Source organism: Artibeus jamaicensis, unplaced genomic scaffold, assembly GCF_021234435.1.
Source record: "Artibeus jamaicensis isolate MK-2021 breed Jamaican fruit bat unplaced genomic scaffold, CSHL_Jam_final scaffold_660, whole genome shotgun sequence".
In the NCBI taxonomy this organism is placed as follows: Eukaryota; Metazoa; Chordata; class Mammalia; order Chiroptera; family Phyllostomidae; genus Artibeus; species Artibeus jamaicensis.
Window position 1 is genome coordinate 10,824,880 of NW_026522052.1, and position 13,092 is coordinate 10,837,971.

The 13,092-nt window shown below is 44.2% G+C and overlaps 1 protein-coding gene across 5 annotated transcripts in view; it reads left to right on the forward strand.

Moving 5' to 3' along the window:
- Positions 1–7,699: 7,699 nt before the first annotated feature.
- The window catches only part of MSANTD2 (Myb/SANT DNA binding domain containing 2), a 30,500-nt gene continuing 25,107 nt past the window's right edge, over positions 7,700–13,092 (forward strand). For 2 of the 5 annotated variants that reach the window (XR_008390507.1, XM_037134192.2), the window contains exon 1: positions 7,700–8,451. Coding sequence is in view for 4 of the 5 variants with exons in the window: in XM_037134192.2 (XP_036990087.2) it covers positions 7,744–8,451 (708 nt within the window). In the remaining variant the exon portion in view is untranslated. The remainder of the gene's footprint in view (positions 8,452–13,092) is intronic. The other 3 variants (XM_037134193.2, XM_037134189.2, XM_037134190.2) reach the window with 3 other exon arrangements.

A 13,092-nucleotide genomic window follows, 5' to 3' on the forward strand; every position in this document is an offset into this window, starting at 1 on the left:
CAGATAGAGGTGGCAAGGCTGCCAGTGTTGGGTTGGCTCAGGGATTGGGGGTGGGGAGACCTTCCTTAGCAACATGCAGACGAGCAGAAATAGCAACAACTATCTTTTATTTATTAGGTGTTCGGCATGTGCCAGGCTCCATGCAAATTGCACTTTATTGTCATCATGCCTATGCTTCATACTTTCCTATCAGGTATGCTTTATGTCCCCTGTGCTCCACCCATCCATCCCTTCCTCCCTTCCTGCTGAGCCCCTGGCGCTCACTAATCTTTTTTACTGTTTCTGTAGTTCTGCCTTTTCCAAAACATCATATAGTTGGAGTCAGACATTAGGTAGCCTTTTCAGGCTGGCTTCTCCCACTCAGCACTATGCATTCCCCCATGTCTTTTCATAGCTTGATGGCTCATTTCCTTTATTTATTGAATAATATTCCATTGTATAGATGTACCACAGTTTGTTTTTCCATGAAGGACTTCTTGTTACTTCCTGTTTTTTGGCAGTTATGCAAAAAGCTAATATAAACCGTCATGTGCAGGTTTTGTGTGGACATAAGCCCAATTCTGGGTAGTGTGGAAAAATCGTGCTTAGGTTTGTAAGTGGCTGTACCATTTTGCATCCCCACCAGCACTGAATGAGAGATCCTGTTGCTCCATGTCCTTGTCAGCACTTGGCATTGTTTGTGTGTTGGATTTAGCCAGTCTCATAGACGCAGGATGGTATTCGTTGTTTCAATTTGCAATTCCTCAATGACATATTACACTGAGCATCTTTTCATATGCATGTTTTTCATCTGTATATCTTTTTTGTCTACATATCATCACTCAGATCTCGTGCCCATTTTAAAAATTGGCTTGTTTTTTATTGTTTTAAGTGTTCATTGTATATTTTAGATACAAGTTCTTGATCAGATGTGTGTTTTGCAAATATTTTCTCTCAATCTGTAAATTGTCATTTCATTCTCTTAAAAAGCCTATTATTTTTCATGGATAAAAAACACCCTGAACATCTCTTTAAGTTGGCTCATGTACTACATCATTTTCCAATCAGAATAATATTTCATGCAATGAATATAGCGGTGTTCACTTAACCAGTTTCTTATGGCTGGATTAACAGGGCCATTCTAATTGTTTGTATTGTACACAGTGTAGAGGTAACAATCTTTTAACCACATCTTTGTGTGCAATCTTATTCTCTTAATATACATTTTTAGAAGTGGAATAGCTGGATTAAGGGGTTCTTATGTTTTTGAAGTGTTTGATATTTATTAGAATTGTTATACAGGAAATTCCTCTGTTTACCTTCTTATTTGCAGAGGAGGAGAGAGCACCTATTTCCCCAATCTCTTGTCAAGTAGGTATTATGAAATGCTTTAGAAATGGAAATAACTTTCTTTCTTTCTGAATATCAAATAGCTCATGCTTGTGCTATCATTCAAAACTATTTGTGAATTGAAGGTTAAAAATAGTTTTTCAGCCCTGGCTGCTGTGGCTCAGTGGATTGGGCACCGGACTGAGAAGCAAATGGTGACCAGTTCAATTACCAGTCAGGGCACATGCTTGAGTTGTGGGCCAGGTCCCCTTGTAGGGGGTGCATGAGAGGCAACCACACATTGATACTTCTCTCCCTTTCTTTCTCCCTCCCTTCCCCTCGCTCTAAAAATAAATAAATAAAAAATTAAAAAATACTTTGTCATTATTTTATTTTGTATTTTGATTGTTAATAAAGTTAAACATTTTTTTCAGAAAAAATATATTATCTTTAGTCTCACTTATAAAATATATCAATCTAATGGATATGTAAGAAATATTTTGTGATAATATTTATAGCATTTGAATACTTATTCTGACATGGTACTTGACTGGGTATTACATAAACATGTGTAGAAAAATCAATATCTAATCACTAAGAAGTCACAGTCTAATGAAGTAAATGGCCAGTAAACAAGTATTTATTGAATGCCTAGTATTTTCCCGAAATATTTTTATAACCGCTTTATTGAACTATAATTAACACATAGTGAAATGTGCATATTAAGGTGTACAATTTTTTTAAATTTTATTTATTTATCTTTAGAGGGGAAGGGGAGAGGGAGAGAAATATCAATGTATGGCTGCCTCTCATGTGTCCCCTGCTGGGAACTGGCCTGCAACCCAGGCATGTGCCCTGACTGGGAATTGAATCTCGATCCTTTTGTTCACAGGCCTGAGCTCAATCCACTGAGCTATACCAGCCAGGGCTTAAAGTGTACAATTTGATTATCTGTAACGTGTGCACGCATCTGTGAAACCATCACCACAATCACTTGTCTGTTCTCCATCTCTCAGCATTCACTGTCCTCATCGTCTGGTGCCCTATGTCTTGAAAACCATTGCTTTACATATTTGGCTTTCCAGTTATTTACATAGAAGGGTATATCTGGTCCCTGCTACTCCATCTTGGTTGCTATTTTAAGTGCTGGATCTGTTAGAAGTGAACACAGTGGACAAAATCCTTGGTTTCTAGACATTCCAGACAGCTGGCATTCTAGAGGGGGATAGCATACAATAAATGCATGGAAAATTAATATACATAAATAAAGAAAACGCATACTGACGAAACAACACGGCAGTGTGGCAGAGAGGCAGTCAAGGGAGGTGACGACTGAGGAGATGAGTTGCAGAGGAGGCTGTCGCCTGAAGAGCTGAGATGACCGTGTTCACAGATGAGGATCTGAGACATGTCCAAAGGCCCAAAACAGAAACGACTTGACTTGATAGGTCACATGTGGCAAGAGTGGGAGTCGAGGCTGGTGTGCTGCGTAGAAAAGATCGTTGTTTTAGTTACTCATTGCTGTATTAAAAAACACCCTGCAAGTTAGCAGCACGGAACAACAATAACCAGTGTCCCAGGGTGCCTGGGATCAGCTAGGAGCTCTAGCTAAGGGCCTCTCATATGGCTGCAGTCAGGCGGTGGCTGGGGCTGGGTCACTTCAGTGCTCCTTCATTCGCATGCCTGGAGCCTGGGCTGGAGAGAGGGACACCTGGAGGCTGGAACACATCTAGTTCCTTGTCTCTCTCTCTCTGTCTCTCTCTGTGTGGACTTAGGGTGGCTGAATTTCTTACATAGTTGCTGAAGGTTTTTAGACCAAGTATCTCAAGAGAAACTGGCAGAAGTTTATTTCAGCTTATTTCCAAACCTAGCCTTGAAAGCCACAGTGTCATTTCTGCCACGTTTGCTTCACTGAGGTAGTCACCAAGACTTGCCCAGGTCCAGGGGGAGAAAACAGATTTCTGTTGGAAGGTGTCAGATATGGTGCACACATGTCGGTCAGTGCCATTTGTGCCAAGACCGCCAGGGGATGCCCAGAACCTCAGATAGTACCAAACCCTGTTCATACCATGCTTTTTCTATATATACCTACCTTGATAAATTTTAATTTATAAATTAGGTAGAGTAAAATATTAACAATAACAAGTAATAAAATAGAACAATTATAATAATGCACTGTAATAAAAGTTATGTAAATGCTCTCTCTCACTCAGTGTCTTGTATAAACACCCCTTACTTGCAGTGAATGACTTGGTGTCACTCATTTTATGGGACCCCTTGCTGACACCTTCACGTAGGCTCAGCAGTTTCTTCAGAGCAACACGTCACCACTGATCAGAACACACTTTCTGTTCATGTCTTCTGCCCACAAATTCAATGCCTTGTCCATCTTAACTGAGCACATACCCTGCACTGTGGCCATAACTTTAGCAGTTTGAGGTGCTACAGCCAAACTAGCATAATTTTTTTTTCCTTCTTCACAATTTCTTGGATAGATGATTCATTCTTACTGTAGATCATACCAACCAGAGCATGCAATGTTTTTCTTTCCTTATTAAGTCAAGAACTATCACTTTCTCCCTCAAAGGAAGCACTTTACAGCCTCTCTTTGGCAAATCCAAATTGCCAGCTTCCCTACCCTTGAGCTTTGGGCCATTATTAACTGAAATAAGGGTGACTTGAACACACACACTGTGACATGGCGACAGTTGATCTGATGACCCGGAGGGCTCCTAAGTGCCTAACTGGTGGGGAGAGGGTACAGCATAGAGATGCTGGACAAAGGGATGAGTCACGCCCCTGGGAGGACAGAGTGGGAGGCCACAGGAGTTCATCACAGCACTCAGAAAATTGTACAATGTAAAGTTTATGAATTGCTTATTTCTGGAATTTTCCACCACTTTCAGACTGCAGTTTCGGGGGGGGAGGTTTGCCTGCAGGGCTCCCCCCCCATCTACCACGGATGAGAATAAATCTACCAAGACACAATCTGCTTGGGGAGGAAAGGTGGCTGGTCTCTCAAAGGAGAAGGGCCAGGAGCCTGTTCCTCTGTGGGCTTTTACTGGGTTCAATTTGCACAGGAATAAAGGTAAAGCTCATCAATCATCATCAGGTAGTAACAATCAAACAATAGAAAGATAACATACAAAGAACTATGAGGGCTTATTGTGAGTCAGGGTCAGTTAGCTAAAGGGCTATGAAACTTTGAGAAACAGACTCACTTCATGCTTGGACCCTTATTAGAAAACTGAGGGCATTCTTAGCAAAGCAGGTTTCACAGGATTTTATGCATTCTTTCTTAGGCCTGTTCCTGCCCAGGGCTGCATTGCCCTCCAGCATTGTTTTAGGCTTAAGTCAGGCAGGAGAAGTAAGGCAACCAAGAGATTAGGAGACTTCCTGAAAATAGAATGAGAACTTGGGTTATATCAAAACGGAGGGGTTGAGGGTCCATCACCTCCTTTTCTATAGCCCCTCTAAGTCCTTCCCTGAGGGTCCTTTCAAGACAGTGCCTGTCTTAGGACATCCCTCTCTTGAGGAATCTTACCCATCATTGCCTAATCAGTCACCCGCCTGGGGCCAAGCAGGATGAAGTAAAGGGGACAGAGGCAGCGCCCTTGCCAAGAAGATAAGCTTTGTCTCCTTAGTGGCTCATGGCCCCAAGGTCTCTCACTCAGCCTTAGCCATGGGGGATTACAGCTTCAAACCAGGTAGGGCGGATAGCAGTTGGCTACGGATAACTGAAACCCTAGAAAGGGAAAATGCTGATGAGGGAGAACTACTGTACCGGCAAAATAATTAGAAAATTATTGCAAAAATGATATCATTTACAAGAGTGTTAAAAAGTATCAAGTACCTAGGAATAAATCCAACAAAATGTGTGTAAGAATTTTATGCAGAAAACTATAAAACTTTATTGAGAGAAACTAAAAACTAAATGAATGAAGGGATATATCATTTTCAAGGATTGTAAGACTGATTACTATGAAGATGTCAGTTTTTCTCAAGTTGGTCCATAAAGTCAATAAATACCAATTAAAACACCCACAGCTTTTTCTGTAGAACTTGACGAGCTAATTCTAAAATGTCTTTGGAAATGTGAAGGATCAAGAATAACAAGCCACTCTTTAAGGTGGAGGGAGAAAAAGAGGAGGAAGAAGAGGAGACATTTTCTACTTGATGTAAGATGTATCATAAGCCAGTGTGAGACATTAGTTGGGCAGTGTGATGTTGTCACAAGGAACACAAACAGAAAAACAAAAAGACAAATAGACCCATGTAACAGGAGAGCCCAGAAACAGACCCAAGCACATATGGACATCGATTTATGCCAAAGATGGCACTGCCAAAGAGGGAAAAAATGGTCTCTTCCATAAATGGAGTTGGGATAATTGGGTATCCACAGGGAAAGAAGCAAAAAGAAAAAGGAGGGATGGTGGGAGGGGAAGGAAGGTATACAGTCTGCAGAAATACTTGCACATATGCACGGGGAGACATGTACAAGAATGTTTGTAGCAACATTACTCATAATATCCTAAATTAGAGACAACCCGAAAATTCAACAGTAGGATGGATAAATAAAATGAGATGTATTCATAAAATAGAATATTTTACAGCAACAATAATGCACAAACCACAGCCTCATACAGAATAGACGAATCCTAATTAAAAAGATAACATTGAATAAGGTAAGTCAGTGAATACACATGATTTCATTTGTCAAATATTCAAAATCAGATTAAAAACTTTGAGTGATGCATAAAAAAGTGATAAATTATGAAGACAGGCAAGCCAGCATAAGTCTCCCTAAACTTCTCAGTCAACCCACTTTAGCTAGGAAGGTTTCCCTCATGAGTCAGAGTTGATTTGAGAATCATCCAGAATTAACAATAGAAGGCAAGAGGATTTCTTTTCTTTCTTTCTTTTTTTTTAGGCTTGTGGGGAAAAAGAGAACAAGATTAAGTAGTGATTTTAAATCTCTTTGGAGTCTCTGGTTTAGTGCCTGATTAGGCACGACTCTCCCTTTCATACACGTTAAATATAACATTAAAAAACTTACTGTTGGACTGAATGAGAGTGGATTTGCTTTGATAGATGTTTGAGATTCCACTAGCACCCGAAATAAAACAATGAAAGCAGTGGTAGAAAGTGACAAAGGAAAGATCCTATTCACTAGAATATAGGAAAACCGAGATTAAGAGCTGATGATCCCATAATGTGAACTGTGAGCTAGGCCCTATTCTAAGGGCTTCACCTGTGTTAACTCATTGCATTCTCACAAGAATGCTGGGAGGTCCTCATCTGACAGATGAAGACACCAAGGCACTCAGGTTGGTTAAGACGGCTGAGACTGCAGAGCCGGGATTTGAAGCCATGCTGACTCTAGATCCCACCATCTTAACTCAAGTGCTAGACCGTATCTTTTTGTTTCAGAAAAAGAAGAGATAGCATAAATTCTGGATCTTCTTTATGATTCTTTATACTGATAGCTTAGAAACTATGGTGGCGTTTTAGTATGACATATGAAGACAATTATCTCCTTCACTTTATCATTAGGGCGACTCCTTTAGCTTTCCAATGACAACCGTAGCATTCTCACGGATGACGCTCGAGAGTTAAAAATACAACTGACCCCAGCTCTATTTTTTTAAACCTACCATATTTGCTATTTTTAAAAGTGTTGCATGACTTACTCAAATTTGAAAAAAAAAATCCGCTGAGATTTTTAAGTAAAAGACCCAAGCCAATTAGATTCTTGGCTTTCGAGAATATTGAAATACCTAACGGCTACGTATTGGTTTTCCTGTGCCAGTGTTATTTAAATCGCAGGCCTTTAAGGAGACTTCTGGAGCAATTAATACACTAATCACCAGAGGTCACAAAGACCTGTTATAATTGAAGTCTTCTTTCTAACTTACTCTGAAGAATGAAAAACAGAGGGAAAACGATTAGACTTCCAAATCAGGGAGAATGGTATTGCAAAGTATTGGTAACTTTTCTGCTGGCTCCGGAGTTCGAACATATGTAAACTATAAACTGTACAAACGCAGTAAGCTATGTAATTCTTCTACAAACGGTCACACCTACCCACACGGACGGGAAAAATCTATCATAATTGGAATCAGAGTTGCTGTTCTTTAAATAATGCGTTTGGGTCTCCTGAAAAGCTACGGAGCCTTGCTTTCTAAAGCCTCTCCCAGAGATGCTCGCCCTTCAGACTCCCTGGATATACCTCCCGAGGCTCCCCGGCCTCTACTTGAACGTCCGCCCTCCGCCCGGGGCCGGGCTGAAGGGAGGGGTGGCCGGGGTGGGGGCAGAGAGAAGCGCGATGGTCTAGTCCCCCTTAACCGCGGCCCCGCGCGGCGCCCTCCCTCGCGGGGGCTGAGACTGGAGAGGAAGTGGGGAGGCTCCACTCCGTCCGCACCTCGGCGCGCCCTCATGCCCCCTCCCTTCTCCGCAAGGGGCCCTGGCACGCCTCCTCCCCGACCGAGGAGCGCGCGGCGTGGGCGGGCGCGCGGAGAGAGACCTCGGAGAGTAGACGGCCAGTGCCCGGCAGCGAAGTCCGCTTGCCGCGAAACCCGGGTCGAGCCAGGCCCCTCGGCGGCTCCGAAGACTGCGGCGGCCGGAAGTGCGTGCACGTCACTTCCGAGCGGTGCAGTGGCGGCCGCTAGGAAGATGGCTGCGCCCTGTGGCTCGGAGCGGCCCGCCAACTCGCCGCTTAAAATCCCGAAGATGGAGGTGCTGTCCCCTGCCTCTCCTGGTGGCCTGAGCGACGGAAACCCTTCACTGTCCGACCCTTCCACGCCTCGAGGCGCCTCCCCGCTCGGGCCTGGCAGTGCAGCGGGCTCGGGGGCAGCGCCGTCAGGGGGTCTCGGGCTGGGGCTTGGGGGGCGCAGCGCCGCCTCGTCCTGGGGAGCCCCGGCCGCCGCCTGCCGCGGCATGTCGTGGACGCCGGCCGAGACCAACGCGCTCATCGCAGTGTGGGGAAACGAGCGGCTGGTGGAGGCACGGTACCAGCAGCTGGAGGGAGCCGGCACGGTATTCGGCAGCAAGGCCCCCGGGCCGGCCATGTACGAGCGCGTGTCCCGGGCCCTGGCCGAGCTGGGCTACGAACGGACCCCGTCCCAGTGCCGGGAGCGCATCAAGGTAACCGGCCGCCCGGCCCGGGGCAGCGAACCCGCGGCAGAGAGGAGGCGGGGAACGGACCTCGGGGGCGGGGCCGGTCCGCGGTCCGGTCTCTTTCCCGAGACCGGTGGGCTCCTCGCGTCTCTCTTCCTTTTTCTTCTCTCTCTGGGAAGGGGTTGTTTTCCAGATGGCCGCCAGCCCGTAGGTTTCCTGAGTTTGAAGTTGGGCGTGACTGCCGCCGCCCCTCTTTCTTGCCAATGGAAGACGTTCCTGCGTTCTGAAGTTGGTGGTTTCTCCTTGCGCGCGGTGGGCATCCCCAAGCCCGGGCGCCTCTCACCCCACCGGTGGGGCCTCGCTTTGTTCTAAGCAGAGGGGGCGCCTAGGCAGAGGCTTACCGGGACGGTATTGAAGAAGAGTAGCAAGGGCGGGGGGGCCGGTGGGCCCCCAGTTTCGGAATTTTCAAATGAATGCAGTGGCAGAGCCATACAAAAAGCGCCTTCTGATGACTGGCCTTTGTGCCGGTGGTCTTGCTTCTGACCTGAGCTATGAAGGACAAGTAAGACTGTAGATGCTTTGGAGAATTGGAAAGGCTTGATTGGAGCCAGATAGTGCATTGTTATCGCGAAGTTAGCTTGGCCGAAAGTTGGTCTGAAATTTGGAGTGTCCATGCCTCCAGAGTTATGTGGACTTGAGGTGTGTTTCTGACTTAGTGCCTTCATGAAAACCCGGTTTCCCCTGCTTTAGTTATTGTGCCTGATGTGGTGGTGAAAAGTAAAGCTCTCAGTGTGCAGCTGGCTGTCCTTGTGTACATGGATGTTTAAATGCATAAGCTTAATTTGGGCTAGAAATTCTACCAGCAACCAGGTTATTGTTTGCTCTTTTTACTGACTGTCAATCTAGGTGTTCCAGTTTGCAATATAAGCTGATTTGACATTGTGTTTTAGGCAAATTAGTTCTCTCCTCACAGTGTCTGCTAAAAGATTTTTTTTCTCCCAGTTTGTACTGAACTGCTTCTTCTTCATAGTCACAGTGTCTGTGTCCTTCTTTCCTAGTAGGGATGGCACTTTTTCTGGAACTGCCTGGAGGTTAGAAACCCAGTAAGGACAACGATAACCACACCAAAGGAGGAGACCACTCTGAAGTTCAAGAGATCTTGGCTCAAGGAGTTCATCTGGGGCCTTGTTCCTTAGAAAATTTAGTCCAGAAACTAGGACATTTGAAACCTGTTAACTATTGGTCAAGGATAGTTTGGCACCCATTTCTCAAACACAAAATTAAGTTGGTTTACTTGATACATGTACCTTTGGGTCTTATCACCTCCCTCTTTATTTTTAACAGGAAGGTCATTAGAACAGTAGTTTATAGACAGGATTTGGACTGTGTGGGTCCACTTGTACATGTAGTTTTTTCAATAAATACAGAGTTGGTTCTAGGTTCACATTCGTGGATTCAGCCAGCCCTGATTGAAGACAGTATTTTATTTTCTCATTCCCAGTGGCGGTTGAATCCACAGATGGGAAGAGCTGACTATAGTTGAGGTTTTGGGGAGTCACAAGTTGCTTTCCAGTTTTCCATGACATTGGGGGTTGGTGCTCCCAGCCTCTGTGCTTTTCAAGGGTCAACAACTGTAGTAGCTAGTGGAAACCACTGTTCTCTGAACCTCAATTCATTCTTCTATTCAAGGTCATTAAGGTGCATTTTGGGGCGGGGAGAGTTTTGTGCTGAGCTGATGAGCTTCTTCTATCCGTGAGCTTTTCTTGAGTTTAGAAGTGCACCTTAGGCATTTGTGACTGTTTTGGCTTGACCAGTTTTAGTCCATAGGAATTTCCCAAAGGGAAAAAGTCTTGTGCTGTCAAAACTTCACAGAACATAAATGTATCTATAAAATTGTTCCTCAGATGACCAGGAAATCTCTAGTTGGGTTGCATATTTGTCCAATAATGAGAAACATATCCTAAAGCAAAGAAAGGAGATTGAGCTTTCTGGAAAAAAAAAAGTTTTTTTTAAAGGATCTGTTTGCCTGTCTCCAAACAAATAAGACCAAATTGACCTCAAGCTCTTAGAATATTTTGAGAATACATAGATGACAGTAATGGGTTCTCTGAGCCACAGTAGCAGTTGACAAGGAGCGCAGATAAATGTTTGTTTTTTAAGGGCTGTACTCCTTACATGGTTTCAACCAAGGGACAGCCTTCTTTGTGAACACTGTTGGTCTTCCCTGTTGGAGTTATAAGCTCTGCGAGGACAAGTTCACTTTTATTCACTGGAGATACTGTATCTCCAGTGCCTAGCTCATAGGAGGCTCTGGATACATATTTATTAAATTCACCAAATAAACAAGAAGAAGAATTTTGGCAAGTATAAAAATCTGGAGCTCTGTTACTTAAACATTAACCCCAAAACAGACTTTGAAACCCAGTTTGAAAAATACTGCATTGAAAACTAAGCTCTGACCTTCTAAGAGACTTCCTGTGGATGTAACTTTAAGGATAGAAGCAAATGTGGCTAGTGAAATCAGCCTTACACAGTTATGACGTGAAGGTCCCCAGTAATCTGGGTTGTGTTCATGAAAATAAAAACCTTAAAAAGTTCTCAGAGAATCCCAAAGCCCTGGAAGCAAACATTTAGATCCCAGGTTCAGAAGTGGTGATTTAGAACAAGTAATTACGAATCTTTCAGTTTATTGTTTTGATGAAAACCGCAAAAAGAAATTCAGTAATCCTTTTTGCTTTAGATTTTACAAAACAGAAACGAAGTGGTGCAGGGAGATGCGCCAGGAGGAATCCTCGGTCGGACTAATATAACAAGCTCGCTTAAAGGTGAGCTCATGTCAGAGGTTCACAGGGAAGAAACCCTGCATGCATCAGTTACATTTCTGGCCTCATATGTATGAAATACCTATCAGACTTCAACTTTGAAAACTCTGATTTCGTCTAAGTTTGAAAGGAGGGCAGAGGTATATATAACTTAAGTTTTTATTTTTCAGGAGGGTCTCCCTTAATCATAGTTTCAACATGCTGAGGTAGCAGTTCTCTTGTCATATGAAGGCGTCAGAAAGCTGGGTTCTATACCAGCCTCTTTCCCGACCACCTTCCTGAACAACCTTAGAGCACATCACTTCCCTCCCTGGGCTCTGCCTCAGTCCTCTTGCCTGTGCAATGGGAGTATTAAGATTGTAAATATTGAAATTGAATGAATAGCTTTTGGATTTTGCTACCAAAGTACGATTTTGAAATACTTCCCAAATGATTATGCGTATTTCTAAGCACACAGGATTTTACCTTAAAGTCAGATAGAAACATTGGTTTATTGCTGCAAAGAGTTTCATTTTGAAGTCTGACCTGTCGGTATTAATATTCGTTCAGTCATTTGGCTAAAAGGATGCGTTTGAGATTGTGTTGCTGCTCTGATGTTTTGTTGCTTTTTGTTTGTTTGCCAGAAGAAAATTTGTCTGCTAACAGTTCCCGCCTAATTTGGGAGTAAGGTAAACAAAGAAGTGGGTTTTTTGTGCGTAGTCATTATACGATTTTTATCTTTTTGTATAGGCCTTTTCTTCATATCTGTCCATCAAATATTTGAGTGCTTACTGTGTGCAAGGTTGTCTGCTAGGCATCAGGATTAATGGAAGCCTGAGAGCTGCAGCGCAGTGGAAGCCTGTGCACACACATCAGAGAGGGAAAAGCTGTAGAGACAACTCAAGGAAGGGGGCACAGTGCTTGACTAGTGTCATACACTGAAGTGCTCCAGTGTCACGCTGTCATACTAACACAGACACAGTCAGTACGTGTGATGACGTCAGAGGAAGGAGTGTGCACATCACTTAGTCCATACCGTAGCAGTCGAAAGAACTCTGGACTTGGAATCTGTGAGGACACGGGCTTCTGAGCCATGTGCTGTACTCACTTCCGCCAGTCACTCTGCCGCACTACAAAACTCATCCTCAAGTCCCACGTTTTGTTTTTCCCAAAAATCCACCTCCTGAGAGTTGGCTTTATGTCTTTGAAACCAATACGTTCTTCTGGCTCTGCCCGGAGACGCAATGTGAGGTGACTGCGTGGCCGGCACTGCTGGCCTTTGCTGCCTCAGTGTGGTGGGCGCCAGTCCTGTTCACGAGTGGTGGGCAGTCTTCCACTCAGCAAACGGCAGGTGAAAGTGTTGTGTTGGGGGCGTTGCTTAGGTTTATTCATCTGTAATTGTCATAATCTTTGGAACAAATTTCATACTTTAGCAGACAAGTCACAGTGCAGTTTTTTTGTCTTTTATTTTTGCTGTCAATCCTCGTCATGATTTGTGAAAACCAATAGGGCAAAGGTAACTCAGAGCCAGATGCGGGGCCCTGCATAAGCATTTTAATGGACTGCCTCCCTTTGAGGGCTTTTACTTGACATTTGCATCGTCACTGCAAGGCTTCCAAGAAGTGTGGTGTACCACGAAAAGAGTTCTCAAGAAAGATTTGATCAGATTTGTTTCCTTCCCTTTTTCCCACGCTCAGTTTCTGTTGTTCCCGAGCCCACTGCCACCTGAGAGCTCGTGTGCTTGTTTGCTTGTCCGCCCACGAGTCTGACAGGGCCTCGGTGTGTATCTTAAAGGGATGTAGTCGCGCACCGCATACCAGGCAGCCTGTGTATGTGATCAGTAGTTGCAGGCTCTGGTACACTTGCC